This window comes from Staurois parvus, unplaced genomic scaffold (genome assembly GCF_062004578.1).
Source record: "Staurois parvus isolate SC_StPar_1 unplaced genomic scaffold, SC_StPar_1.0 ptg000165l, whole genome shotgun sequence".
Classification (NCBI taxonomy): domain Eukaryota; kingdom Metazoa; phylum Chordata; class Amphibia; order Anura; family Ranidae; genus Staurois; species Staurois parvus.
Genome location: NW_028317961.1, coordinates 5243763 through 5271737, shown reverse-complemented (window position 1 = coordinate 5271737; position 27975 = coordinate 5243763). Strand labels below are relative to the sequence as shown.

Sequence of the window (27975 nt, the reverse complement as noted above, 5' to 3'; positions counted from 1 at the left end):
AATGACCTCACTAATAGAACTCCACACTGCTATTATTTTGAACATGCCCCTTGCAATGAGTGATTCAATTACACAGAATCAGCAGCATGCATGTCATGACTGTTGGGTCTGTTGGATTTCTATTACTCTACTACACCTGCTAGTAAATTATTTGCCATGTAGAAATATCATTTCTACCAAAAACAGTGATTGGTGATGTCTTGACTGCTATTATTTTGAACACAACTATATGTGTACGTATATTATACGTGTGTGTATGTGTATATATATATGTGTGTGTGTGTGTGTGTGTGTGTGTGTATATATATATATATATATATATATATATATATACAGTATATATATATATATATATATATAAAATGGCTGTGTCTTTCTAGCTGAACTAATACATTTTTACCTTGGATCAATTTGGATTTGGGAGAGTGGGGATTGTTCACTCCCCCCCCCCCCCCCCCACAAGAATGAGAAACAGCAGTGTACTTAAACATAAATTCTACTGCAAAACTTGTGCTATTTTGTCTTCTATTTTATGTGATAGGGACCCCATGTGAACCACATTCATGCTAATCTCTTGTAGAAGCTATTAGTCTAAGGGCCAGTGTAAATGGGCTTTTGTTTGTGTCAGACTGGATTCTCTCCCCATAAAAGTCTAAAGCCCTGTCCACAGGATGAGAATATTGGACAAATAGTCATCTGGTTTTGTTTGCATGCTGGTCTCTTATCGAAAATGAAGAGGTTGCTGAAGTTCCGAAAATTCTTGTATGGCAGAATACAACTTTGAAAGTGATGTAAGGTATTGTATTGTAATGTGTTCTTTAGTTTCTGAGCATGTGTGGTCTTGGTCTTATTTATTTTTTTTTTTTTCCCCAAACGACTATTGTACAGATTGAATGAAAATAGTTTGTTCTGGTATCATGCAAGAAATATTTTCATATTTGTCCCTTCGGATATTATCGCATGAACTGTTGCATCGGCTCTCGAAAGCTGTGTACGAATGATCAGCTTATTTTCGTACCGCATGTATGTGCCATAAGGGACACCATATCAGCTTGAAGCAAGTCAACCTCAGGTCAGAAGGAGGTAAACTGCAGGTGAAAAGCACCTGTCAATGAATTCTAGCTGATCTCAGAACCATTTCAACCTGATGTCGAAGTTATGCTCATCGACACAGGCCCTTAATCAACTTAAAGACTTACTATTATGTCCCACACTTTTTGAGAAACAAAAAAAAACTAAACTAGAGGGAATATTTATTTTATTATGTACAGTTGTATTTATTATAACAGATCAATTCAAAGTGAAATAAGAATCTATATTAAAAAAAAAAAAATGAAGGCATATTACAAATTTAGTTGAAGGTTTGATTTAAATCAAATTGTAGATAACCTAGAATTATCTAGTGACTCTTGGACTACAAATTCCACTAACCCACACTTGCCTTCTTCATACCTATAGAGACTGTCTTTGGCCTACATAGCATACCTTGACTTCTAGTTACCCAACAGCTCCCCTTCATAAACTTTGTTACAGCATTTGTTCTCATTTGTTAAGCATGCAAGTGTCAAAGAATTTTCTTTCTGAAGTCCTAAAAGGTCTTTGGCTGCTCTGTTAATCTCATTGCAACTTTTCAAATTACATTAGAAGTAGCCAAACACATATAAGAAGAAATTTTGTATAGATCACGTTCTACCGCTGTACCGTACCAACAAACTTGTGTGGTAAATCATTGTACCATTTTTTATAATGCCTACTCATGGTAGCATTGATGGGTACTCAGATAACCGGATGACTTTCTCACACACTGGCTGATTTTAGAGGAGGTTACATTTTCTCTGCTGATAATCATACCATGTATACGGCATTGACAACCTATGCAAGAGAAGGATGTCTGCCAGGGTTTTCAATTCCTGTGATAGAGGATAATCACATACAAGTAACAATGGATGTCTTTATTGTGTAAACACTTCTTATGCAGTACACAAGCCACATATTTAGCCATGCAAATATGTTCTCCTTTTGGGGCAACAGCCAGGTTTTTGTGTGCATATGCTCAAGGCCAGTGATGGTCAATGTTTGAAAATAAGAGGGCCTTATTTGCCACACTTTGAAGTTCATAAAAGTACCAAGGGAGTACACATAATCAGTATGTGTACTGCTACAGAATACTTCAGAGACTGTTGACATGGTACTGGTAGTGGTATGGATTGAAAACATGACGCAGAAGACAGAGATTGGGGACATGTTCTGTGAGACTACATGAAATCACTGCCATTAGAAGCCCTTTATAAATCAACACACCCACTTATATTATTGTGGTCTACTCAGGGCCATACGTGGCCCTTAGCCCTCAGGTTGGGAATCAGGACTCTAGACTTTTGATGATTGCTACACAGTTAATATTAAGAAGCAGCTATATTTTTGTATGCCTACATTGTAATACTTCTGCCTAATACAAAACACCTATATCACCTCTTATTAGTACAGTATTGTCTTTGTGACCATTCATAAGATGTGACTGAACTTTTCAGTAGATATTATATGCTATGTGTATATCATGAGGTTTAGAACTCCACAATTAAATTAACAGCTGTAGCAAGAAAAAAAAAAAAAAGATACTGACACCATGGATACATTCCTTGCCACTCTGCTTTGAGGACTGTGCATACTTTTGGATCCATTTATTCAATGTCGTATATCTATTAGTCTTGATATCAGTTTAATTGACTTTATGGGACCTCATTTGATTCCTAGTCCAGTTTGAACACAGGGTCCTGAAGGGTCCTAATTTACTGAAGCACTGGACATACATAATTCTACTCACAAACCAATTTAGAAACTTGCTCAACATAACAATCCTAAAAAAAGAATAGCGAGAACCAATGTGTGTCCTCTTTATCCCTAGAAAGTAGCCACACGGGTCTATAAATCTGATTCCTTTAGAGGAGGGTCCCCTCTTCATCAGAGCTGAAACATTACTTCAGTAAATGGTGTATAAAGATTATGCACTAGGTTGGCGAACCCTCTTTTGTTCTTTTGCATACAGTGGCTTTGGACTTCCCCAGTCTTAAGTAGGCAGCAAGGCATGGTGCTCATTTGGAGAATGGTTATGAAATAAGAATAGTGGGATTAATCAGCTGTCAAGGCGCCACATCTTAGTGCAGGAGGTTGTTTTTGGTTCTAACTTCTACATAGTTATTACATTTTCCATGCACATTCTTATGTACAAGAACACACTATACTAAAAGTGCTTCCTGAGCACACAAATATGTCCAAAACAAGCGGTTCCAAATTTAATGTTTCTTTACATTTAATAGATGCAATCTGAAAGCAATCAACTGGCAAAGGATGTGCAATACATCAAACTGCGATGCAGCATAAGTGTGCAATCCCCCCCCATCAGACAAAAATGGAGGCATTATAAAACTGTTTTTCATTCACATCAATAAATTAAGACTACTAACATCAAAACAGCAAGCTATTCATCTAATATATATATATATATATATATATATATATATATATATATATATATATGAGATCTACAGTAACAAGCATACAAAAACAAGTCGCAGAGATTCAAATTCTTACTTGTAAAAGAAAAGAAGTTAATATAACTTATATATTATTTGTGCTATGGTTCCCTATCATATGCAGTTCTACTTTGCCAACATGGGAATGAAAGCAATTCTTATAGAGAAATGGTAATTTATACATTTTGATATGAGTATCCTGTCCATTAAAATATACTGTTTCTAATAATTAAAAATGAAGTATGCAAGGTGGACATGGCAAAGAACATAGCATTTAGATCAGATCAGGATCGTGCCTTCCCAAAGCTGGATAGGATCATATTGAGGGCGGTGTTTACAGTCAGCTTAGAGTCCCTCTCTGTTTCTCCACGAGATGGGTTGACCTCCATCATATCCACTGCAGAAAGTAAGCCTAAACCAGGAAAATATTTGGTTTGTTAAAATGTGTTAAGAAAATCATACCAAATCACCACACAAATATTAGATTTGCTGCTTTGTGAAACTTTTTTTTAAATCCTGCTGTAAAACCATTTGACAAATCGTTAAGGAAATGGATCTACTACCCACACTAAACTGCTAGAATCCAGTTCTTTCCTGCAAGGTGTGTAAGAGGAGGTTTGAGACCACCTACTGAAATTTACATTTCGATTTGATTTTCTAAATGAAAAGAAGTTAACACAACCGTGGCAGGGGACACACAAATGTGACTGCCAACTTTTACACATTTACTGGTTACTGGTTGAATTTTGCAAAATGTGAAAAAAAACCCATTCAATTCAATGGCTACAATACAAATCTTCTAGTGGTTTTTAAACAGCTCAAAACATAAAATGACTCAGTAGGCCTTAATTTAATTAGGGTAAAACCATCTTAAAGCTGAAATTTAGCTTATTTTTTTCAATTTTTTTTTAATAACTTTAGTCGCATTACTTACCTGGAATGAAGTAAGTCTCACATTGTGCAGGCAGCTGGATTCTGTAGAATGCTTCAAGGATAAGTTCACCTTTTAACAAAAAAAAATAAATGCACATTTTTTTGCAGGTAAAAAAATGTGCATTTACTATTTTTTGTTTGAGATTCTGGAAAGCATTATGGGCAAGCAGATACACATTTACAGGAAGAATCAATGAACTACCCCAGTGCTCAATAGTGCATGGTAGTTCATTGAGAACTACAAGCTGACAGCCGGAAAGACTGTCGGAACTTGCAGTTTTCCCATGTGATGTGGGCGTAGCTCTGCACTGCCATGTTTTATTTAAATTGTGACAGCTAGTGTGGGGAGAAGATCCCCCACTAGCTGTCACAACTGGGACTCGGGCATATCCTTACGTAACATGTTCCACTGAAAACGTGTTACAACAAGTGAACTTAATCCTTTCAATGCAAGGGTGCCCTGTCCTCTTCCTATTCCTGCATTTCCAGTAATGAGAAAGTTATCTTCCATCTAAGGCCTGAGCAGCTGTGAAGAAGTTGTGCTAACCCCCACAGCCCCCCACCTCTGTGCCAAACACACTTTTTTGAAAAAGTCATTTTGTTGCATTCACTTCCAGCAATAGGATCTCTGAATGTGGGAGAGTCTAATGAGTCGCAAGATCCTCTCCCTCTTTCACAAATCGTGTTACAGGCACTGACAGTAATGGGAGAACTTTACTTAATGTGGGAGCAGGAAGAGAGTCCCTGGTATAACTTTTAACAGCAGCCTAGCCTGGACCCTGAAGCTATGAACCATTGCAAAGCTTTAAGACCAGGAGAGAATGGGGCATCCCTGAACAGCAGATTATTCCAGGATTCAGTGCCTGCAAACAATGGGACACTTCATTACAGGTAACGATTGTCACTAAGGCTGCTGATAAATGTTTTTTTTTTTTTTTTTCCTCGGTCAGCCAGCAGTGCTGGTCAAAAAGAAGCAGATTCCCCCTTCCACCCAAGCAAGGTAGACGGCGGAATCCTCCCCAATCTGCCATTGTATAAAAGCCATTGGCTGCCAGCACTGATCAGCAGCTGATTATTCGTGAGACTGGCTTCTGTAGAGCAGACAGCTGTACACACGGACAGAAAGTTAGCAGGTTCCTGCTGAACCAACCCATTTTGGCCTGTGTATACAAGGCTTTAGAGGTCTTGTCCCTCTGTGACTGGACAGTGAAGCAGGATGATGAGCTCATCTCCCAGTAACTCTGCTCTATGCTATTAGCATGATCCTTGTTAGCACATGAATGAAGGTACTGCTTGCATTTAAAATATTAACTGTGCCTATCTGCCTGAAGTTCAGCTTTAAAAATAACCTGTGAGGTGTTCACACTAACAATGGTGTTAAAACCTGTGGTCAGTTGGAGCATGTTTGTTAATCCTGAATAAGCCCCATATACCCTATAGAGGAGGTCTGTGCTGTAAATAGGAGTTCCAGAAAACTTGCAGCAACGCCCTTCCCTTATTTTTGAGCAGTCTCAATGGGTAATAGGGTTGTGAATATGAACATGAATGGAGGTGGCTCAGTTGTGGGAGGATGTTTGGAAACTATTTAAAAACAAGACCTCAAGACTTCTGGCTAGATTGCAAATCTTCATAATGTAATGTGCCCCTGGATCCAGACTGTTGGGGGAATAGGAAATTACCTGTATTGTAAATCTGCTCTGTGATGTACATGCCTTCTCTGTAGGTGAGACCTCCAGGAACAGGAGTACCAGTAGCAGGCGCAACGCTGGGATCCAAGCCATCTATATCAAAGCTTAAGTGGATGGGCCTTTCTTTCCTGAAGATAATGCAGATAATAAAATGTAAAAATTGCTAACAGAACAAATATTAATACAGAATCTGTCTTTCTTCTATGTTCCTTAGAGCACATGTCAAAAGCATTATGGAAGCTGCCATTGCTGACCTTACTTTAAGTGAATGCCAGTTCCTTGGGTCGTACTGACGGGTTAACTTCAATGCTGCCTGAGTAACTGAGCTACAAACAAGAAAGTGATAAGGAGTTCTGACATTTTCTGATGTCATTTACAGCATGCTGGCTCCAGGTCTGTGAATTGCAAGTATTAAACCAGGTATCCATCATATTTGGGATAAGGTCAGCTATGGCAGCTCCTATACTTTTCTAATGACATCTGTACTTACACCAACACTACATCAGCTGAACATATGTACGTAATCCACATATTCCTACAGAGGAAATCTTCCTCATTCTGATCTGTTCAAATCAGTAATAATACGAAACTCCAGTTCTCTAACAGTACTAATGACACTTCTTTTCCACCTCTTGTTGAATGTGAAGCACGCAAAGATTACAAGATGTGCGCGTACTCAGGGCCTTAACAGCTAAAGCAATTGCTATCAGGTCAAAAGACTACAAAAATGAAAAGACTTTAGAAATGCTATAATTATGCTCATTGTGTATCCTGCTGCATCTGCTTGGTTTAAAAACCAATTATCTACAGTAGATCATGTATAATTAAAGGTTATAACCCTAAAGTGGGCATAAAGTGACATTTTTGCTATATTTGCTGTTTGCACTAATACTCTAATGTCCACACTAACGTCAATGGCTACAGTGATGACATATACAATACCATGCTATTGTGTAAACAAATGTATGTCTAATCTGGATGAACATGTTGCAATTGACCATGACACTAAAGAAAAATGTGCTACTGTTAAGGTTACGTACTTTTTTTGTTTTTTTTTTCCCAATGCAAAATGTAGTAGTCTCACCTTATTTCTCATTTTCATCTGTTTTTTACAAGACATGATAAATCTTTACTTGAGTCATAATGATAGCATTATATTGAATTAAATGACAATCCTGGTACATCTGACATTTATTTAAAACAGCAAGGGCTGGATCACATGGGAAACTTTTGATTGTGTCATAATCTGGAATAGATCACATCACCAATCAAATGTACTGCCCATTCTACTCCGTAGTCTATATTGTCCTTATAGTGCTGCAGGTGATGACAGCTGTGGCTCCTGCAGCAAGACGTGCATTTTGTTTCATTATGAATCCGTTTTCAGGTGAAAATTACATTTTTGGAGATTCCGATGTACTGTATATGAATCTCTAAATGGACATAGCATCAAATGCCAAAAAAAGTTACAACGAAATTAACAAATGCATTTGTTTCACTTGGATGAGGTCACATAATGCGATAGTAGTTGAGGCCCATGGGGAAATGAGTTCAATTTTCAAATCTGTTCGATAATTCAGATTTGGATAATGAATTTCATTCTATTTGTTAATTTGGATGCACATGACCCCAGTCGATATTGTCCAAGCAGCTCAGGCCATGTCTTATGGTTGGTTGGACTAGCATCCAAAAATATCAAATCCTTCTGATTTGATAATATATTGAATATATAGCAGTATTCCGGAACAACTGCAGAATTTTTCTAAACCACCTGGACCAACAAATATACAAAACAAATGCTTACACAAATAACCTTTTTAGATGTTCCCTATAGGATAGTATATCTATGAATGTTAGATAGTAGTCTGATCTTTTAAAACAAAATGGTGTTAGCAAGGTTGGGTTATCAAATGTATCATGATACAGTGGTTCAGAAGTCACATGTGACCTTTAGCTACCCTTTGCTATTATTTGAGGTGTATTTTCAGCATTTATTCAATTCGTGTCTTGTTGTGCCTCTTTTGCATTGCAAGGTTTCCATGTGAACAATGCAAATACAATTGTGTGCAATTTATATAATTTTATATAATTTATACATACTCTCCCACTAGATATTCCAGAGTTTCTTCCATAACTTTTTTTATTGTGAGTCTGTCCACGTCTGACATTGAATAGCTCTTAATCCCAAGAGTCTTCAGAAGATAACTGCAAAGGAAATAGCATTTCATAAAAGTGTATTTATAAATATAATGTATATACAAATGAATGGCAATATATTGTCTGGGGACTTTCCTTGTCTGGTGCTCCTATCCCTTCTGAATTTCCACAAATAATAAATGACACATTATAACTCAATCTCAGCAGAAAAATGAGGCAGTGTATTGAAAAACATCTGCAGCAGTGAATCCCACTGAGGCCAATCAGAATTGTGTTTGAGCTAGAGTGAAATGATCCAGGATCTGATTGCGTGCACCCATGCTCTATGTTCATTCTATATTAATCTCTTCTTGACAGCACTTTTGCAAAATTCAGTATTTTGTGTAGAAAAGTATTTAAATATTTTGTGCCTACATGGCTTTGTATTCTAAATAGGTACTCTTGGCATCATCCAAATGTTCACAAGCAGATAATACAGGTTAAATTGTGAGTTCAACCTATTTAGAGCAAGCCATTGCTTCCATTATATATATATCTGTGATATGGCAGGATGGCATGTTATTCACTAAATAAGGAACCATATAGGGAATTAACAAAGTACTGTATGCCAAATTACGTGAACTAGGCATGGCCCTGGTGGTCTTGAGTACATCAAACAACAAGAAGTTAAGGCATAGACACCTTGAACTAAAGCATCCACCATATTAGGATCTCCATGCCCTGTACACAGTAAATTGAAGTCCAAGTTAAAAAATAAATTATTAATATATTATCATGTCAAAAAGTTTACAAATTACACACACAGTACAAAAAGCCTTAAGCCGGCCATAGATGATTCAAACCATGTATGGGCAGTCTAAATGTACCCAGGTTGATCGATCAATCAGCTTGGGTACAACCAACCTACCGGATTTTACATGTGATTATTGTTAGCAGCTATGGGATTCCCCCATCAAAACTGAGTTTGTTGATGGGACAATCAGGTGATTTTCTTTCCTGCAACCACCGGCTTTAACACCCTTCACCAAACCCACGTTGTAAAAGGTTTTCACTTCACGCAAGTTCGGACGACACACAGCTACTAAGTTTAGATCACATACCCCTAAATATTAGGTACCATCTTAAATTGAAAGGATGTTACTCCTTTATAGGGTCCATGCACACTGGCTTTAACCCCTTCACACCGGCCGCACGGAAATGTGCGGCCTCCCAGCGTCTGGGCCTAGACGCCAAGTGGCCGCACATTTGTGTTCATGTAACAAAAAACATATGCGCTGAGAGCGCGCGCCCTGCGCGCTCCCAGCACACATGAGGTGCTCACGGAAAGGTACCGGTCCGCTCTTTTGATCGGGACCTTTCCCGATCATGTGACCGGCCATGACGTGATGTCACGGCAGCCACATGATACTAAGCCCCGCCCACCTCCCGGCGCAGGAACTCCTCTTCACGCCGGGACGATCCAGTGTGAAGGGTTTAAAGAAATGGCAATGCTCTGTGCAGAAAAAAATTATAAAAAAATAACTTTGGGTGTTTTTTTTTTTTTGTTATAGCATTTAGCAGTGTTTAGGAGCATTTGCTGATTTTTTTTTTTCCTCCAGAAAAACACTCCCAAAATGCAAATCAGAAGGGTTTTTTCCTGCCACTAAACGCTGAGCTTAAAGCTTGTCTCTAAATGTCCTAATGTGCATGGACACATAGGATAACATTAGTTGCTTCTGCAGGAAAAATGCTAAACTCCTCTAGAAGCAGCATTTTTTTAAGCTAGTGTGCCCTTAAATCACTTAGGGTTGTACTGTATATAATGGATTTAAACATGTTATGTATGACAAGTATATCCTGTTGCATATACAGTGAATGCTACTCAACATAGAGATTCTGAATGGACTTACTGCTCTCCAGGGTCTACATCTCTCAGTCCAATGTAAACTATGTCTTTGGCAGATATACTTGGCTTCACCCAAGAGAATCCTGGAATGTCTGGCACCTAATAAACAAAATGAATAAGCAGCTTTACTAAAACTAAACTTTCAGGCATATTCATTCAGATAGTATGCAAGGTAAATGATGATGGGCAAAATGCAGAAACTCATCTAAACCAATAAGATACTATTTTTTACCAGTTTGGAGCAGTCAAGACTTGTATTTGCCTTGGGTAACTTGACTCTGAATCATTAGCTTTGGCTAATTACACAAATCATATATATCTATTTTTAAGAGCTGTGTGTAGGTATGAGTATTGACTGCACCATTTTCCATTTTCAATAATTTTTTTGATATGTTAAAGAACAGAATAAAGAAATATAAGACAGTGTATGAGCATATATAATCAGAGATTAGAATAAAAATAGTTAAAGAGGTTGTAAACCCTTACATATACCCAGTGAAGTGACTGGCCTCAGGTGATACACAGAGATGAAACAAACTCATACATAAGTTGTACCTGTTTATCTTAAGCAATCTTTCCCCTACATCCATTCAAAGTCTAGAATTTGCACAGGATCTCTCAGCTCTGCAAAGCAGGGGGTAGAGAGCTGAAGTTACGCTCAGTGAGGACAGCTCTAAGAGCTGATTGGAGGGAAGGGATACACACTCCTTCACACAGCTCACAGAAACAGAACTGAGGCTGTCAATCTTCTGGAGATTCCTCCCCCATCACTATTTTTCTCTTGTTGTGAGGAAAACGTGTCAGAATGGACTCTGATAGCAAAGGAATGGGGCAGCAGACAGAAATGACACTTAGTGCTCTGGATTGAGACAAGTACACACTATAGATGGATATGCTTTGTTCATATTTCAGGTCTGAGGATACAATCACTTTAAATATAGTAAAGTAAATTATAGTTACAATTACATTTATACTGTATATTCAAATCATCAAAGGTCTATCATGAATAGTGTAACTGATCTCAGCAAGGTGTTTTTGTCATCTCTATTCCGTTATTGAAGGCTTCCCTAATTTAGAAAGGCAGATGAAATTTGTGGAAACATAACAGAACACAACAATAAGATAACTGTTTTGGGGGGTTTAAGGTGGCAATGTTAAACATACCTTAAAGAAAACAAGGAACAGTACAGTACATAGAATTGACTGTGCCACGGCAAAGGACAATAAGACAACACACTTGGTTGAAGTCTTCAGCAAAGGTAAATTACAGAACATTTGTTATGACACACTTAAATGTGAGAGCAAGATAACAAATGTATTACAGAACACACAGCTCATAACCTTTCCATTGTCATTGAATACTAAAAAGTATCAGTGAAGATAGGGTATTGTTCCAAGGTGGTGCTCAGGGAACATCAACTGACTCAGATGAGAAGGGATACAAGTTACCATGAGTAGTTGGGGATAGTTTGAGTGGTCCCAGGGTGTTCCATACCTGGGTGGAAGGAACAGCGGCTGAGCAGGTGCCTAGCTCAGAAAAAGTAGGGTGAAGAGTCGGGAAAGATGGTATGGAAAGTCAAAGTAGGGGAAAGTGACAAATCTGTTTTTAGAGGTGGGCACTTTACTTGCACATCATTTACTTTATTTTCATTATGGTTGTATTCTTAAAATTACTGACATTTTCCTGTAATTAACAAAAAGTTTGCTGTGCCACAGTTTATTGTCTGTTTATGTGCACTTGGACACATTGCAAATAATTAGAAGACTAATGCAAAATGTGAGACCCATATGAAAAGGACCTCAATGGAAAATTGTTTTCCCATAGCAACCAATTAGCTATCACCTTTTCACTGTTCAGGTGTTCATCTATTATATATATATATATATATTTCATATAAAATAGCTTGATGGTTGTTTTCTAAGAAGAGACCACTTGTGATAGAAATAACTGGTAGAAATAACAGTTCGACAATTAATACGCAAGTGATTGCAAAGAAAACAAGCAACGTGTACTGGAAGCCTTGATTTACCTCGCTTTGTAGCTCTTTGATTAGGAAAGAGACAGGTTGTCCATGTAGATTGCCACTGGGTGATGTTGATGGAGTGTTGATATCTGCATGGGCATCCACCCAAACAACACACAGATCAGGGTGAACCTTAGCATGACCTGTGATGGTCCCAACTGCCAAGCTGTATCAGCACAAACAAAAAATAAAGGTAAACAAAAAGAATGTCACAACATCTGGGGACATCTAGTTCATAGGCCATTATAATCCTTCTCTTGGAACATTGTGTTATAATTTAAATGTGTCATTAGAACGCAGTATGGGGCAAACCAAATTAAATTTCTCTCCAAGTATAACTAAATGCAAAACTTTTTTTTGTTATAGTTTTGGATAGAGTGGAGACAGATTAGAACACCTGTCAGGTCTTTATTGCTGTTTGTTCCCCTATCAGGAAGATTCGCCCTCTTTATTTGTCCTGTTTACCATTATCATCAAAAGCTAACGTAGAAGAAAATCCCAAATTTAGGGTTGTCCCCAGAACAGGAATAGGGGTGATATCTTCTAATGGGGCACTAGTTTTGGTGACACCCCAGGTTTCCCTCACTTTAGAGGGATTTTCTCTCACTTCCTGTTTTGGCTATGAGATAGGAAGTGAAGGGAAATCTCCCCAATGCGACACAGATGACAAAAGTGAATGTTACAGGGGTTATGGCCCTCCCTTACTCTATCCAAAATGAAAAAAAGTTTTGTGTTTAGTTCTACTTTATTTGCTATTTCTGTAGAGGTCAGGGTCTGGGGAACTCTTCAGAATTTGCAAATGAGGTTTGTTTTATATACAGTCAGGTCCATAAATATTGGGACATCGACACAATTCTAACATTTTTGGCTCTATACACCACCACAATGGATTTGAAATTAAACAAACAAGATGTGCTTTAACTGCAGACTGTCCGCTTTAATTTGAGGGTATTTACAATCCAAATCAGGTGAACGGTGTAGGAATTACAACAGTTTGCATATGTGCCTCCCACTTGTTAAGGTACCAAAAGTAATAGGACAATTGGCTTCTCAGCTGTTCCATGGCCAGGTGTGTGTTATTCCCTCATTATCCCAATTACAATGAGCAGATAAAAGGTCCAGAGTTCATTTCAAGTGTGCTGTTTGCATTTTGAATCTGTTGCTGTCAACTCTCAAGATGAGATCCAAAGAGCTGTCACTATCAGTGAAGCAAGCGATCATTAGGCTGAAAAAACAAAACAAACCCATCAGAGAGATAGCAGAAACATTAGGCGTGGCCAAAACAACTGTTTGGAACATTCTTAAAAAGAAGGAACGCACTGGTGAGCTCAGCAACACCAAAAGACCCAGAAGACCATGGAAAATAACTGTGGTGGATCACCGAAGAATTCTTTCCCTGGTGAAGAAAACACCATTCACAACAGTTGGCCAGATCAAGAACACTCTCCAGGAGGTAGGTGTATGTGTGTCAAAGTCAACAATCAAGAGAAGACTTCACCAGAGTGAATACAGAGGGTTCACCACAAGATGTAAACCATTGGTGAGCCTCAAAAACAGGAAGGCCAGAATAGAGTTTGCCAAACGACATCTAAAAAAGCCTTCACAGTTCTGGAACAACATCCTATGGACAGATGAGACCAACATCAACTTGTACCAGAGTGATGGGAAGAGAAGAGTATGGAGAAGGAAAGTAACTGCTCATGATCCTAAGCATACCACCTCATCAGTGAAGCATGGTGGTGGTAGTGTCATGGCGTGGGCATGTATGGCTGCCAATGGAACTGGTTCTCTTGTATTTATTGATGATGTGACTGCTGACAACAGCAGCAGGATGAATTCTGAAGTGTTTCAGGCAATTTTATCTACTCATATTCAGCCAAATGCTTCACAACTCATTGGACGCCGCTTCACAGTGCAGATGGACAATGACCCAAAGCATACTGCAAAAGCAACCAAAGAGTTTTTTAAGGGAAAGAAGTGGAATGTTATGCAATGGCCAAGTCAATCACCTGACCTAAATCCGATTGAGCATGCATTTCACTTGCTGAAGACAAAACTGAAGGGAAAATGCCCCAAGAACAAGCAGGAACTGAAGACGGTTGCAGTAGAGGCCTGGCAGAGCATCACCAGGGATGAAACCCAGCGTCTGGTGATGTCTATGCGTTCCAGACTTCAGGCTGTAATTGACTGCAAAGGATTTGCAACCAAGTATTAAAAAGTGAAAGTTTGATTTATGATTATTATTCTGTCCCATTATTTTTGGCCCCTTAACAAGTGGGAGGCACATATGCAAACTGTTGTAATTCCTACACCGTTCACCTGATTTGGATGTAAATACCCTCAAATTAAAGCTGACAGTCTGCAGTTAAAGCACATCTTGTTCGTTTCATTTCAAATCCATTGTGGTGGTGTATAGAGCCAAAAATGTTAGAATTGTGTCGATGTCCCAATATTTATGGACCTGACTGTATATATATATATATATATATATATATATATAAATAAAACAAGGTGCTTTTCTAGTGCTTCCCCCCCCCCCCCGACAAAGTACACCACCCGTGATGATGATTCGTGGCCTGGTAGGAGTCCGAGGGGGGGCCTCATCCGCCCTCCTTTCCTTGTCAGCTGAACTGCATGCGCACAGAAAGATCTGGTATAGATTTTGTTGGGTGACTTCAAACCATTTTCTTAAACTTGTTGGCATTGGTCCTCTGTAAAATTCATGGTAGACGCAAAAGGGCCTGGTACAGATTGTGGGGGGTGGGCCTGCACGCCATTTTTTTTTTTAATGTCTGCTCTCTTTGGGGAAGCCCAGGCTAACAGCAGAAATTAGTCACTCATTGTTAGGATGCTGGCAGGTGCCTGCTTCTTAACAAACAGCTATTCATTTCATACATTTGCTAGATAGTGTGTGACTAGACCAAGATTTATTTAACAAATGTATATTTTTTTTTATATTGAATTGACTTTTAGATCAGTTTATGTTCCATTTCCTATTTATGCAATAAGTACTGTCTAAACTGATTTGCATCAAGTGAATCAGGTGATCTGAATATCGCATACGATATGCCAGTAAATTGGGCCAAGATTTTGTTTTAAAAAATATAATCACCTGTGATCTCCACCAAGGGTTAAGCAAATTTTTCCATCCCTCTTAACATCTGCAACAGCATTAGCAACTTTCTCTGTAGCTTGCCCAACCGTGCGAGGATTCTTCACATTCTGAAAGGGTTCATCATTCTGCACCTCCGGAAAATGCAGATCACCGTAATCCCTCACATCATATTCTGCAAAACAAAGAGTAAAGGGCAATAGTAACACATAGTAACATAACATACACTATATTAATACAGGATTTTATGCAAAACTAGAATATTATGAAGTATTATTACTAGACTATGAAATGTTGTTTTGTCTACACTTGGTATTTCTTTGTTTGAAAAACAAGCTCCAGAATGCTAGAATATTGAAATTTAAAGACAACATCAATTTATTGGAGTTGGTCATTATACAGTAAGTTCCTTCCACCCTTCTAAACTGGAATTCCGGCTATACACTTAACTCCTAACACCTATGTTAGCTAACCTGTGTAGGAAAGGTGCATATACTTACCTATTTTCAGGCTGCTCTGATCTGGTCAGGTGTTCTGGCTCCCCTTTATTAGCTAGTGCAGATGCAGGGCAGAGGAGGGAGTGCTGACAATGGATGGACAATTGAAGCCTTTGGGTGACGTTACTGCTCTAGGCTTTTCTAGCCTTTGTCAGAGCGCTTTCTCCTCTCCCCGCAGCTGCTGCTGGCTGACACGGGGCATTATGTGACCGAACTAGAGTGGCCCAAAATAGGTAATTATATGCATCTTTCTTACACAGGTTAGGTAATAGCATAGGTGTTAGGATGGGGGATGGGACAGTTTAAGGCTAGTTAGGTGTATAGCCAGGATTCTACTTTAAGTGGCAGCCCCCTACCTTTAGCTTATACATTTATACCTTTTTACCTTTTGTATAGTTACCTTTAGTCCTGCCCCTCCCCCCAAGTTCTTCACTGTGCCGCCAGCCTTTGCAAAAAGAAAGGTACCTGCCAAACCCAGGTCCTATTGTGCATGCATGCCACTCATACTCTTCTGGTTGACTAGGATCCTCTAGGGGTATGAACCAGCCATAGGAAAGCTGGCAATAAAATTACTAACGGTTTTTACCGTTTCTTTCTGCAACATATTTTTTTCCCTCTAATGCTGCCTTTCTACTTACCCAATTGCCAGCAAAGCAGACTGCCAGCCACTAAGTCATCCTGCATATTGTTTTGAGGTAATAAATGTTATAGGAATCCAGATTCTCCTGTGGAAGTCCTGTTAGTGCCCTCATAATTAGATTTGGTATGCTTATTCACAAGTAGTGAGCACCCGGGAATATACCCATGCACCTTTGTATGTGTGTCTGTGTGTGTTTAATCTTCCGATCCTTAATTGCTATGTGTTTCTGAGGTCACAGATACTGTTCCTACAATTTTGTAAGCAAAGAGGTCCATTTATTTCAGACATATTAGCTCAGACTAGTAACTAAACAACACAGTACTCAGACATCTTCATGGAAGTAGCCATAAATGATTAGTAGACCCTTTAGCCCCAAGCAGGTGTCTGACATTTTGGACTGGTTGGATTGTAATCCTAGTGTAACTGAAAAAGCGTACAAAGATCCTTGTTCCAAGATGGGATTTTACAGCCCTCTAATCAATTCTGGTGGTCTGCAATGAGGTTGAAAGATTAGCCATAGTGTAAGAAAGACAACCACCACTTACCATCAGGACTACACAATGGAACAAATGGAGGAATTCTTTTCATCCCAAGGGGGATGGAGAGGCTAATTACAGTTATTTACATCTTAGTCATGTTCTGTCCATTAGTTTGCCTATGGGTGTACAGTATCAGTCTTCATTATCCAGTTGCAGTCTAGGTTTTGCAAGAGGAATTCAATCTACTGGATTAACTTCTGCATCTAGGCAAAGTAAGGCTGGAAGGGGAGCATCAGGTGAATCACAAAGTTTTCCTTTTGATGAAACTTAGAGTAAGATTTACTAAAATGGAAAGTGACCTAAGCTGAACATCTGGTCAGCACAAATATTAAAATTATGTATGAACGAAGCTCTCTTTGTTAAAACTCCTCTGCATATCACTGGATGTTTGATGTTCAAACTCTTTAACTTAAAGGAGAAGTACAGTCAAAGCTCTTTTGGCTGTACTTCTGTGGATCACGGTAGTGCAGTACGTTCTGCACTCCTATGACCCGTTTTCAGTTGACAGAGGGCTGAAGCCCACTGTCGGCTGATATCACTAGGCCGGGGAAAGTCAGGACCCACACCAGAGTCTGGAGTGGCACCTCAGCCGCTGAGAGCCTGAACCAGTAGCTCCCTCCGTCTCCACAGCCCAATGCTCCAGTGAGCGCCAGGGGCAGAGAAGACAGCAGTGACTGACAGTCACCACTCTCTGCTCAGAATAGCTGTGAGAACTCAGTGATCAGCAGTCATGTGATTGCTGAGTTCTCACCTTTAGAGCCGGTGGGGGACAGATGCAGCATCCACCCAGGTAAGTATGATTGGGGGAAAAAAGTCAACCCCTACTTCTCTTTTAAGCTTGCTATCTGCCTTAGTATGTCATACCCAGGAACTCTTCATTTCACTGCACTTCACTTCACATTTCTATTTTAGGTGTCTTATAAAGGAGATTAATTTTTTTTTTTCATTCAAGGGTTGAACAAAAAAAATTAACCTGACCCCCCCCCATTCACACATTTGATGTGGATGGGGGAATCAGTCCTGCTGTGCTATTGGTATTCTGTCGGCAGGGAGCCTTCCTGGCTGGCAGAATACAATGACCAGTGTTGCAGGCTATAGCTGACATCAGTGATCGTTCTGGAAAAAAACATTGATAGATGGACTTGTGTATAATCAGCTATACCATACATGGATCAAAATTTGGCCAGTCCCTGCTGAACCAGTTGAATTTTGATCCACTTATGGCCTGCTTCATAAAGCATCTGATGATGGAACAGAGACTAGGGCTTGGAGCGAACACTGAAGATGATAACATATCAAAGTTGGAGGATGGGGAAACATTGTACACCCCCCACTTATCCTTTTAAATATAAACACATATATATTTTTGGATATCAACACATACATATTTATTTGCATTTTTACATAATTATTTACATTTCTATACAACAGAAGTATGTTTTGCAACCACATCACCACAATAAATTATAAAAGTCTCAGTCTGAGTAGTGGTTACATTAAAAGATTCCCTAAATGAAGACTAGTTTCAGTTACAGAACAGAAAAAAAGTCAGGCATGGGGATGTCCCATTAGGGAGAAATGTAATCCCTCAAAATCTTCTCAACTCCATTATTCTAAGTCATACATTCTTCTGATAATAATTCAAAGTCCAGAAAAACTGCAGAATGTTGGAAAATGAAAACAAAGCCATGGCTAGCAACAGCACCCCCTTTCTCCCCTAAAAAACTACACCCCCGCCCTTATGTTGATGATTTGGGAAGTGTCATAGAGAATATGGTGGTGAGGAGGTGGTGGTCACCAAATGGTGATGAGCAAATTTTGGGATGAGTTTAAATTGGAGGTTCCCTAACCTCCAGGTTCCAAACAATATATATGAAATTAACAGAACCTCTTTCATTTTATGAAAAAGGACAGCAAATAAATAAAGTATTTGTACATTTTACGGGATGGACTTTCCCAATTTGATGCAGACTTAAACCTTATGGAACATAGCTACAATATATTTACTTTCTCAGGGTAGCATGTTTAAAGCAGAACATCACTTTCTCAGTCAGTATTGACTATTTTTAATTCTTACGCTGCTAGCATTAGTAAATCCATAGGAAAGTATATAATATTTACTTATTTTAAACTTTTTTGTACATTTCTTCAGTTACTTTCTGGTTTCCAGGCCTAGGCAAAAGATGCCATACACCCCATGAGTCTTCAGGAGGGGAAGAGGGGATTTCTCAGCACGCCCTCCTGCCTGTATGCCTAAGCAGATGGATTCCAAGAAGTAAATTCTACATGAATCATCTACCGTTACTTAAGATGGTCACAGCCAGAAATGCTAGGGGGTATTTTTCAAAGTGATTTCTTTGCAAAATAAAGCATGGAGACAGGGATGGATGGGCGAGTTTGCTTTGGATATTAAAAATGAATTAAATAATGATTTTGGTTTGCAGTGCTCAGATGCAATATAGTTCTACTTTAATCTGATTTAATGTAATCTATGTGCACAAACAAAATTTTTTACTGTACTAAAAAGGTGCAATTTAATAGGCTTGAACTGAAAAATGAACGAATATTGCAGAAACACTAACAGAGTCACCCGATAAAGGCTGCAAGTGATTCTAGAAGGCTGCTAACAATTTTTAGGTGCTGTTATTCAGATGTATGGCAGTGCTCCCCAATTTGTACCTGCTGTAGATCTACTGAACTAGCCACTACTCATTATGTCACTGCTAATGACAGTTACTTTAGATGATTGTTAGCAGTGATTTTTGTATATCTGAAATAATTGTATTACTCTAAATAAAATTACATTGATACTGGGAATTTTCGTTTAAAATATTGCCCACAGTCACATCAAGTTATCTGTGTCATACAAATCTTGATCTTCTGGAAATGTCACAATACCAGCGGCTCAAAGGAAAAGGCTTACTACATGTCTGATCAAGCTATAATGCGTCACAAATGAGGATATATCGCAATGAATCACTACTGGCTATTACAGGCAGTGAGCTGTCAGTTAGGATATGTACAGTACATGTTAACCTGTAGCTTCACACAAGTATATGGTAATGAAATAGTCATGACTAATATTTGTTGAGGCGAAACACAACATATTGCATACATTGTGGACAAGACAGGCGTGTTGTAAGGTCAACAACATTTACTCACAATGTTGCAATGTAATAAATGTGAAATGTATTTACACTTTAGCAGCTGAATTGGGATAATGCCTACTTTACATTTATTATACATTCCCCCTATTCTTCACATAGCAGAAAAAAAAAAGATTTAAAAATTGCAGATTGCTGTTCTTTTCTGGAGACTCCAGCACTGAAATCTTTTAAAAATTAGTTGTCTTTCTGTATGAGAGAGATGTGAAGCTGTGCTTGTCATAATTAATCTTGTCTGTACTGTGCTGGCAGATCTCATTATCAGTTGTAAAATAGATTTGACCCCTGTCTATCCTAACAAAGGGTTAAAGATTAGAAGCTCATCCTTTCCTAAGGGGTCATGTACACTGCAGCTGCTAAACTGATGTTCAGGAGCTGTTCTGAGTGTTTTTCAGCAGCCCCTAAACTCTCCCTAATGTTTTCCTATGTGTCCATGTACACATAGTCGTTTACAGTCGCTTACAGGCAGTTGAATTTACAGTCGTTTTTTTTAACGCACCAAACTTGTGTTCAGGAGTAGATTTTACCGGCTTTTCCAACGCCAAATGCTTGTAAACACGTGTAAATGCTTGTAAACGCGGTTAACCGCGTTTATAAGTGTTTGCGTTTAGAAGCGTTTTTTTTAACTGTTCCATGTCCAGATGCTGTTTAGAACCTTTTTTCATCATGAGAAATGCATGCAAAGCGTTTTCCATGTATTCAAATGGACCTAGTACATCAGCACAGTCAGTTCCAGGTTTTGTGTGAAGGAAAAAAATGGTAGAACGTGCCCAATTATGTTCATGATGGGATCCATAGTGAATACAACCAGAAAAGACAGGTAATCTCAACACATACTGCTATGTCTGCTTCTGCTCTCTCTATTTCTCTCAAAATGTCTGAAATAGTTAATTTTGTACTATTTTTCAGTGCATTCTGGGCATTTGGGAAGGTCTCCTGAGGTTATCTTTTAAAAACGCTTCTAAACGCAAATGCACATAAACGCAGTATGCAAACACAGCTAAACTGACGTTTTTTAAGCTATGTTTTCCAGCAGTCAGTTTCCATTGTTCAGAAAAGTTTTCCAAACGCCCCATGTACATGAGCCCTAAGACTTTCTATTGGGAAAGATTCACACTGAACACAGAAATATTTTCAGTCAGCCATGACACCTTCTTCTAAGCAATCAAAAGGTGAGACACATTAAAAAAAAAATGTTTTAGGTATTTTAGGTGAATAAGAACAGATAAACAAAGAGAAAATTGGTAAACAGCTCATACAGTTAATATAGCAAGGGAGATTCCTATGGAAACACAAACATTTGCCCTTTGAATGAAAAGAAATATTTAAAAAAATATTATTTTGTATTAGTATGTAAAATGTCTTTTGTGAAAAAGGAAAATTAGCTGTTTGCTTTTGCATCTGCAAGTTTCACCTGGGCATAGTTTAACATTTGGAATGAGATATCGATGAATAGAAAGATAGACATATTCTTATAATCATTGTCAAATTTCTTACCAAGTTCTCTCAGTTTTTCAATTAAACCTGCTTTCTTTATGTGTTTTGGTCCTTCTTCCACTCCACCTCTGGGCTGTTAAAGAAATATAGATGAATTGAAATAATGATAAGATTATATCCATCAAACATATGCCATTGACCTTATATTACATATTACACATATTGTTACTCCGCAATCATTTACAGATTTGCTTTGCTAAAGCTGAATTTCACTCTTCCAATCGACACTGACTATTTTTAATCCGTATGCTGCTAGCATTAGTAAATAGATAGTAGCATATTATAGATAGCATATCATATTTACTTTTTTAAACTTTTTTTAACATTTCTTCAGTTACGTCCTGGTTTCTATGCCTAGGCATATTATATCATACATCCCAGGAGTCTTCAGGAGTGGAGGAGTTTTCTTAGGTAAGCATACCTGCCTGCATACCTAAGCTAAGGGAAGATGGATTCCAGGAAGTCAATGCTACTGCCCTTATTCAAGATGGCCACAGCCAGAAATCCTAGGAGGTGCTTTCCAAAGTGATTCCTCAGCAAAATAAAGCATTGAGACATGGATGATTCGGGGAGTTTGCTTTGAATATTAAAAATGAATTAAATAGCATTTTTTGTTTGTAGTGCCCAGATGCAGTGTATTTCTGCCTTAAATATTTTTTTTAACACAATGCACATTACTAATTAAAAAAAATGCTATTATGAGATGAAATTCCCAGGGTAGATGACGCAAAATTAATAGAGAGAAACTTCTGGCCTCTGAATTACTGCAGAGCCCTAAATATGTGAACAGGGAGATTCAGCGCATACACAGACACTGCCGGGTTTGGGGCTTTCAAACCACCCTGTCTTCATGCATGTGCAGGTAATGTGTGTGCAGATATGCCACAGAGCTCTGCTGGGACACAAAAAATACTATAATGTTAAAAAAAAGGGGAGGGGGGTAACATTTTATGGTCTAGTTTAACACAGGGTATTAGGTTAGGGTTGGAGATGGCTGAAGTTGATTTTTAGAGTCTATGGTCAAAGTGTAAAATCAAATATTCATTTCTACAATGTATTTGCATTATTTCTAGCCTACTCCTATTAATCTAAATGATCTTGAAGTTTGTAATCTTAACTTTGTTCTGACATATTTACTTTCTTGAATTCTGTCACATGCATTCAATATTGACCTGTGAATAGGGACTGCTGTGTCACACATTTCACAGAGCCTGCCTTCTGAACTACAGAGGTGCTGAGAGGAGGAGGACTTTCAAGAGGCTTTACAGGAATCATTGCTTGTAGGCAGAAAGGCACCATGGGACATGTAGTCCTAAATTTGAAAGTAAACAGCAGAGGGGAAGCTGCAAAGCATGCAGTTCATCCAGGAAGTTGTGGAAAGAGATGACAGGAGACAGGCAAGAATCAGAACATGAAAGGAGATTTTTTTAAATTTATATTGGACAGACATAAATAACTGTTGTTTGTATTGTTATTACAATGCTGATGTTATAGAATAAAAGTGTATGCTTTGACCAGAGTAATAAATGCACTACTTTTTTTCTAAAATTTCATCTATGTCTAAGGTCACATCTAAAGATAGATGTGATTATGCATACATTTGTATTCTCAACGATCACTCAGATCTCACTGCAGAGCCGGCGAGAGACAGATGCAGCATTGGATCGATGCTGCATCCACCTAGATGAGTCTTTTTTTTTTTTTATAAAGTCCATACTTCTCGTTTAATCTTACTGTGTGTTATACTGCAATGAACTGATGCCACAAGAAAAATGCCATGGTGTTTTTGTTTTTTGGTTTTGTACATTAAACAGTTAAAAACAAGTACTTAGACAATAGGTAGATATTTTATATTGTATTGTATTGTATATATTATACATTTACATACATTTCATGTAACTCTTTGGATTTGTATATCCTTTTTCAATTCAAAGATACAGTCAATGTTCTAGATAGGGGACTTGTTTATTAATCACATGTGAATATACCTTTTTTCTTTGGTTGATTTTTTTTCCATCCTACTACACAGGACAGAAAGGAACAATTAATAAGTAATGAATTTTGCATTTACTTGGCACTGTACTTGGAATATCTTTCTGACCTCCAGTTCCCTTTGTGGTCTCACAAGAAAATATGCTTTGTGAAAATAACTCTCAAAGCCAAAGGTGTCTGCTTCATCTTTTTCCAGACTCATACCCTCTGATTAAGTAGAAATTAAATAAATATTTCTTATAGTCTTATAAATGCATATAAATAGTGATTCTGCTTTTTTTTTTTGCATCATAGGCTAAGTTCTGGTATCAAAGCCAACAATTTTTACATATTTGGTGTCTACTTCTAATTAGCTCCTAATGAACAGTGTTAGAAGTTCCTTTTGAAGCCAAAATTAACTAGAATTTTCATACAGGAACTGGTTTCAGCTGACGTGATTTTTAAGTAATAAAAACAGTCAGTTTCAGTCATGCCCTTGGGCAAAGTAAGCGTTATCAACACATCTCGACTGATGCATGCCAAATGATGCAATCAGAATGATTTGTCACATTTTTATCATCAAAATTGACCTTAAAATAATGTATCATGAAAATACTTGCATAAATAAATGTAAAAAAATAATAATACACACACATATATATATATATAGATATATATATATATATATATATAGACACAACTCCAGAATGTCCCAATCAATGATAAAGATAAAGGATAGTTACAGACTTCATCACCTCTAACTCTCACAACTTCTGCACCTCCCATACTATTGATTTCAGCAAATTAATGAAAAAAAGTCAACTAGGTTGCAAAGTACAGTAACCACTATAAAACAAACAAATAACTGATTACTGGTATCAGATCACTGAGCGATTAACTGATTAGTTGCTTTGGGTTAATGCTCTTTGTATTTGAATCCTTTCCCTAAGCTGATATGTATCAAGTCCAGGAAAACCTATGAAGAAATAATCAGCACCAGACAGGTAGCTTGTCCTGCAGGATGCAGCATTTGAATCCGGACTTGTGCAGAGAAGTTAATATGTGGAATGTGGGTGTGATGATGAGTGTAATTAATATGTAACACCTTAACCAGTCCACAGATTAGACTTAACATATTTACTATGATCTTTTATCTATCTCATCAAAATGTTAATAAGTGAATCTTTGTAACTTTTGCACAGTAGAAGGGCATAAAATTTGGTCAGAGAGAGTAGAGTTGCCGCCAGTAAAAAAACAATTAATAACTTTAATTTTCTAACTCTAAAGCCCGACTCCGGAAAGCTTGAAATTGATCTGTTATAGTGGGACTGCACCTGGACTGCAAGGGTTAGTTGCTTGTTTATTCTAGGGGAGTGTAAAAACAATTTTACTTACCTGATCTACTGCTCCCCTTGCAGGCAACCCTCCTCCATGCTGTGGCAGTGGACTTTCCTTTGGCGTCATCACATTCAATGCAAGGCGATGCACCTTACATTGGTATTGATGACGCCAGGACCTTAGACTGCTGGAGAATGGGGGAGAAGATGGTGTGGGGACTGGGCAAGCAGCAAAGAGAATCAGGTAAGTGGATGTTCTTTTCAATGTACCCTAGAACTAAACAAGCAATTACCACTCACAGTGCAGGTGCAGCCCCACTGCAAGCGATTAATTTCACATTTGTCGGGGTTGGGATTTACATTCACAATAATTCACGATACACCTTACAATTTGATCATTGTACAATTAATGTGGTTCTAAAGGCTCAAGGTTTTTTTACCTTCATGTATTCTTTGCATTCTGTGTGCACTCCCACCCCCAATCCTTACCTGAGCCCCCTTCGATCCAGTGGTGTTCTTGTCAGCCTCTTCTGTCTAGGGACTCTTCCTCCTCATTGGCTCACAGCCAGTGAGCCAATGAGGAGAGAGTGGATGGGGGGGTGAGCTATTTGTATTATGAACTTATAGAATGACAGCTCAGGGATGGGTACACAGCAGTGCCCCCAGAAAAAAACGCTCACCTGAGTGAGGGGAAGGAGTGCTGGCTGGGACCAGAAAAGAAGAGGATCTGGGCACTCAAAAAACTAAGCTTTAGTGTCACTTTCAATTTAGATTTACCAAAACTATGTGATGTCAGAACCTACCTAAACTAACCAGTCAGGCAGACCCCTGCAGTGCATAGTTGTTGGCAGATCAAAAATGAGACTGCACAGTCAGATTGTAATATGTTTGCTGAGTTTTACATGATAAATATCAGAGCTGAAATCTGACTGGTTCCTGTTGGACATACTATCACTTTTCCTCTAATGTGTATGGCTATATGAAACCTATTAAAACCCAGGAAAGGTAAACTAAATGTAAGATGAAAACATACTTAAGCAAAGGTTATCTTTAGCAAGACCTCACATGAAAATGATGGGTAGATCCAGAATTACTAGCAGATATATTTATGTGAAAGTATGTCCTGAATTAGTTGAGCTTGCCTTGCCTTTCAGGCTTCTCTACTGGACCTTTATGCCATGGGCATCCAATACCTCCAAGAGGGAGACTCAACTGGTTGAAGGCAGCAATTTTCAACTGTGAATCTAATGATGGGTTTGACATGTTATTTTGGCTGAAGGCAATCTTGGTTAAGCATTTAAGCCTAATATGATCTGTTTAAACTGACAAGCTTTAGAAAGATTTCCTTTATGCCTATGGGGTTTATTTACTAAAACCAGAGAGTGCAAAATCTGGTGGAGCTCTGTAAAGAAACCAATCAGCTTCCAGCTTAATTGAACACTCTGAGTTTAGAAGCTGATTGGCTACCATGCACAGCTAAGCCAGATTTTGCACTCTCCAGTTTTAGTAAATTTCCCCTAAGGCATCACTTCCTTTCTAATACATTATAGTTAATGAGACAAAGTCATTCCGCTGTAAAGATGCTACAACAAAAATCATGCAAACACTTAGGAGCGTGTACACATAATAGAAAATAGCAAAGGCACTGTCAAGAAACCAAAAGTTCATTCTGTTATAAAGATGCAACAACAAAAATCATGCAAACACTTAGGAGCATGTACACATTATAGAAAATAGCAAAGGCACTGTCTAGAGACCAAAAATGTTAGTCCAAAAAAATGGCAACATTTTGATTGGTTGGCTATTATAGGTCTGCTTTCTATGTAAATCCACTGTAACTGCACTTTCTGACGTGTTAAAAAATGGACTCCAGGAAAGAAAAAGTATCTAGATATATATATATATATATATATACAGTATATATATATATATATATATATATAAATCAATCATCCAGCACCAGCAAGACATTTGTTCCAATATTTCAGTTAATAAGTAATAAACGTCTGACTTCTATTTCAGATATGGTCCCTTCAAGCATAGTTTACAATCAACAAGCATTCATTATGGGAAATATCTCACCTGCCCTTTAGAAAAGGGTGCTCCAACAACTCCCACTGATCTCTTAGTTGTTTTGCTCATTGTGACTGTCTCTTCTTGTATGTGGGTCAGCTTGTTAACATTCTCCTTTTGTACCTTTCTGATTCGCCTTATAGTGAGGTAAAGAGGTGTAACATCTCCACCCAGGAACAAAAGTTATGCAATGTGTTTCTTTTGAAAAGCATCTGCTGGTGCAATGCAATGTGTTTGCCTAGTGATGTAGCTTTGAAAAAACTGGCTGTTACTGGACCATACGTACTTACAAATAGGTTACACCACAAACGATATCTAAAACTGAAACAAAAATATGTAGAAGTGAAACAGCAAATTTAGTACATTGAGCTCACAATTTAACCTTCATTATAATATCTGCAACAAAATGTCGAACTTTTAAAAAATTAAAACATTAGATAGTATTTCCCCAGATAAGCAGTCACTTGTTTTTTATTTGGACTGAACAACTATTGCTATTTGCATCTGTTGCCGCCTGATACTGTTTTTGTTATCCATCATTTGTTTGACACACATGCTTCATTAGCAGCAAACACAATGGTGTATATGTGAGTTCTTAATATTATATTTGGAATTTTTCTTTTCATTAGTGTGCTTTTTGGTTACATTTTGTTTTTGCTTTATGTATGTGGATACAGCTAGGTTTGAAACCTGTTTATCTATGCGAGTGCATTTTTTCTTATTTTTTTCCCTGTTCAAATATTTTATTGGAAGGCTTCAAGCCAAAGTTACAATTCCAATGCAATAATACAAAAAAAATGCAACAAGGGTAACATAAGATTGGGACAGAGTATGAGATCAACAGGCAGAGATCGGTTACTGTCATTTGTATCACATACAGGTACAATCCACAAAACAGGCTGAAATTCTGTAATACTGACACTCA

The 27975-nt window shown here is 38.1% G+C and overlaps 1 protein-coding gene across 1 annotated transcript; it reads right to left on the bottom strand.

The window, feature by feature from the left end:
- Positions 1-1241: 1241 nt before the first annotated feature.
- Positions 1242-27210, bottom strand: ARG1 (arginase 1). The gene is made up of 8 exons (XM_089676171.1): positions 27060-27210; positions 21670-21742; positions 15333-15507; positions 12227-12386; positions 10201-10295; positions 8255-8359; positions 6146-6282; positions 1242-3945 (listed from the first exon to the last, which is right to left on the bottom strand). Exons 1-8 carry the CDS (start codon positions 27117-27119, stop codon positions 3818-3820), a joined length of 933 nt encoding a protein of 310 aa, XP_089532297.1. The 5' UTR covers positions 27120-27210; the 3' UTR covers positions 1242-3817.
- Between the last annotated feature and the right edge of the window lie 765 nt (positions 27211-27975).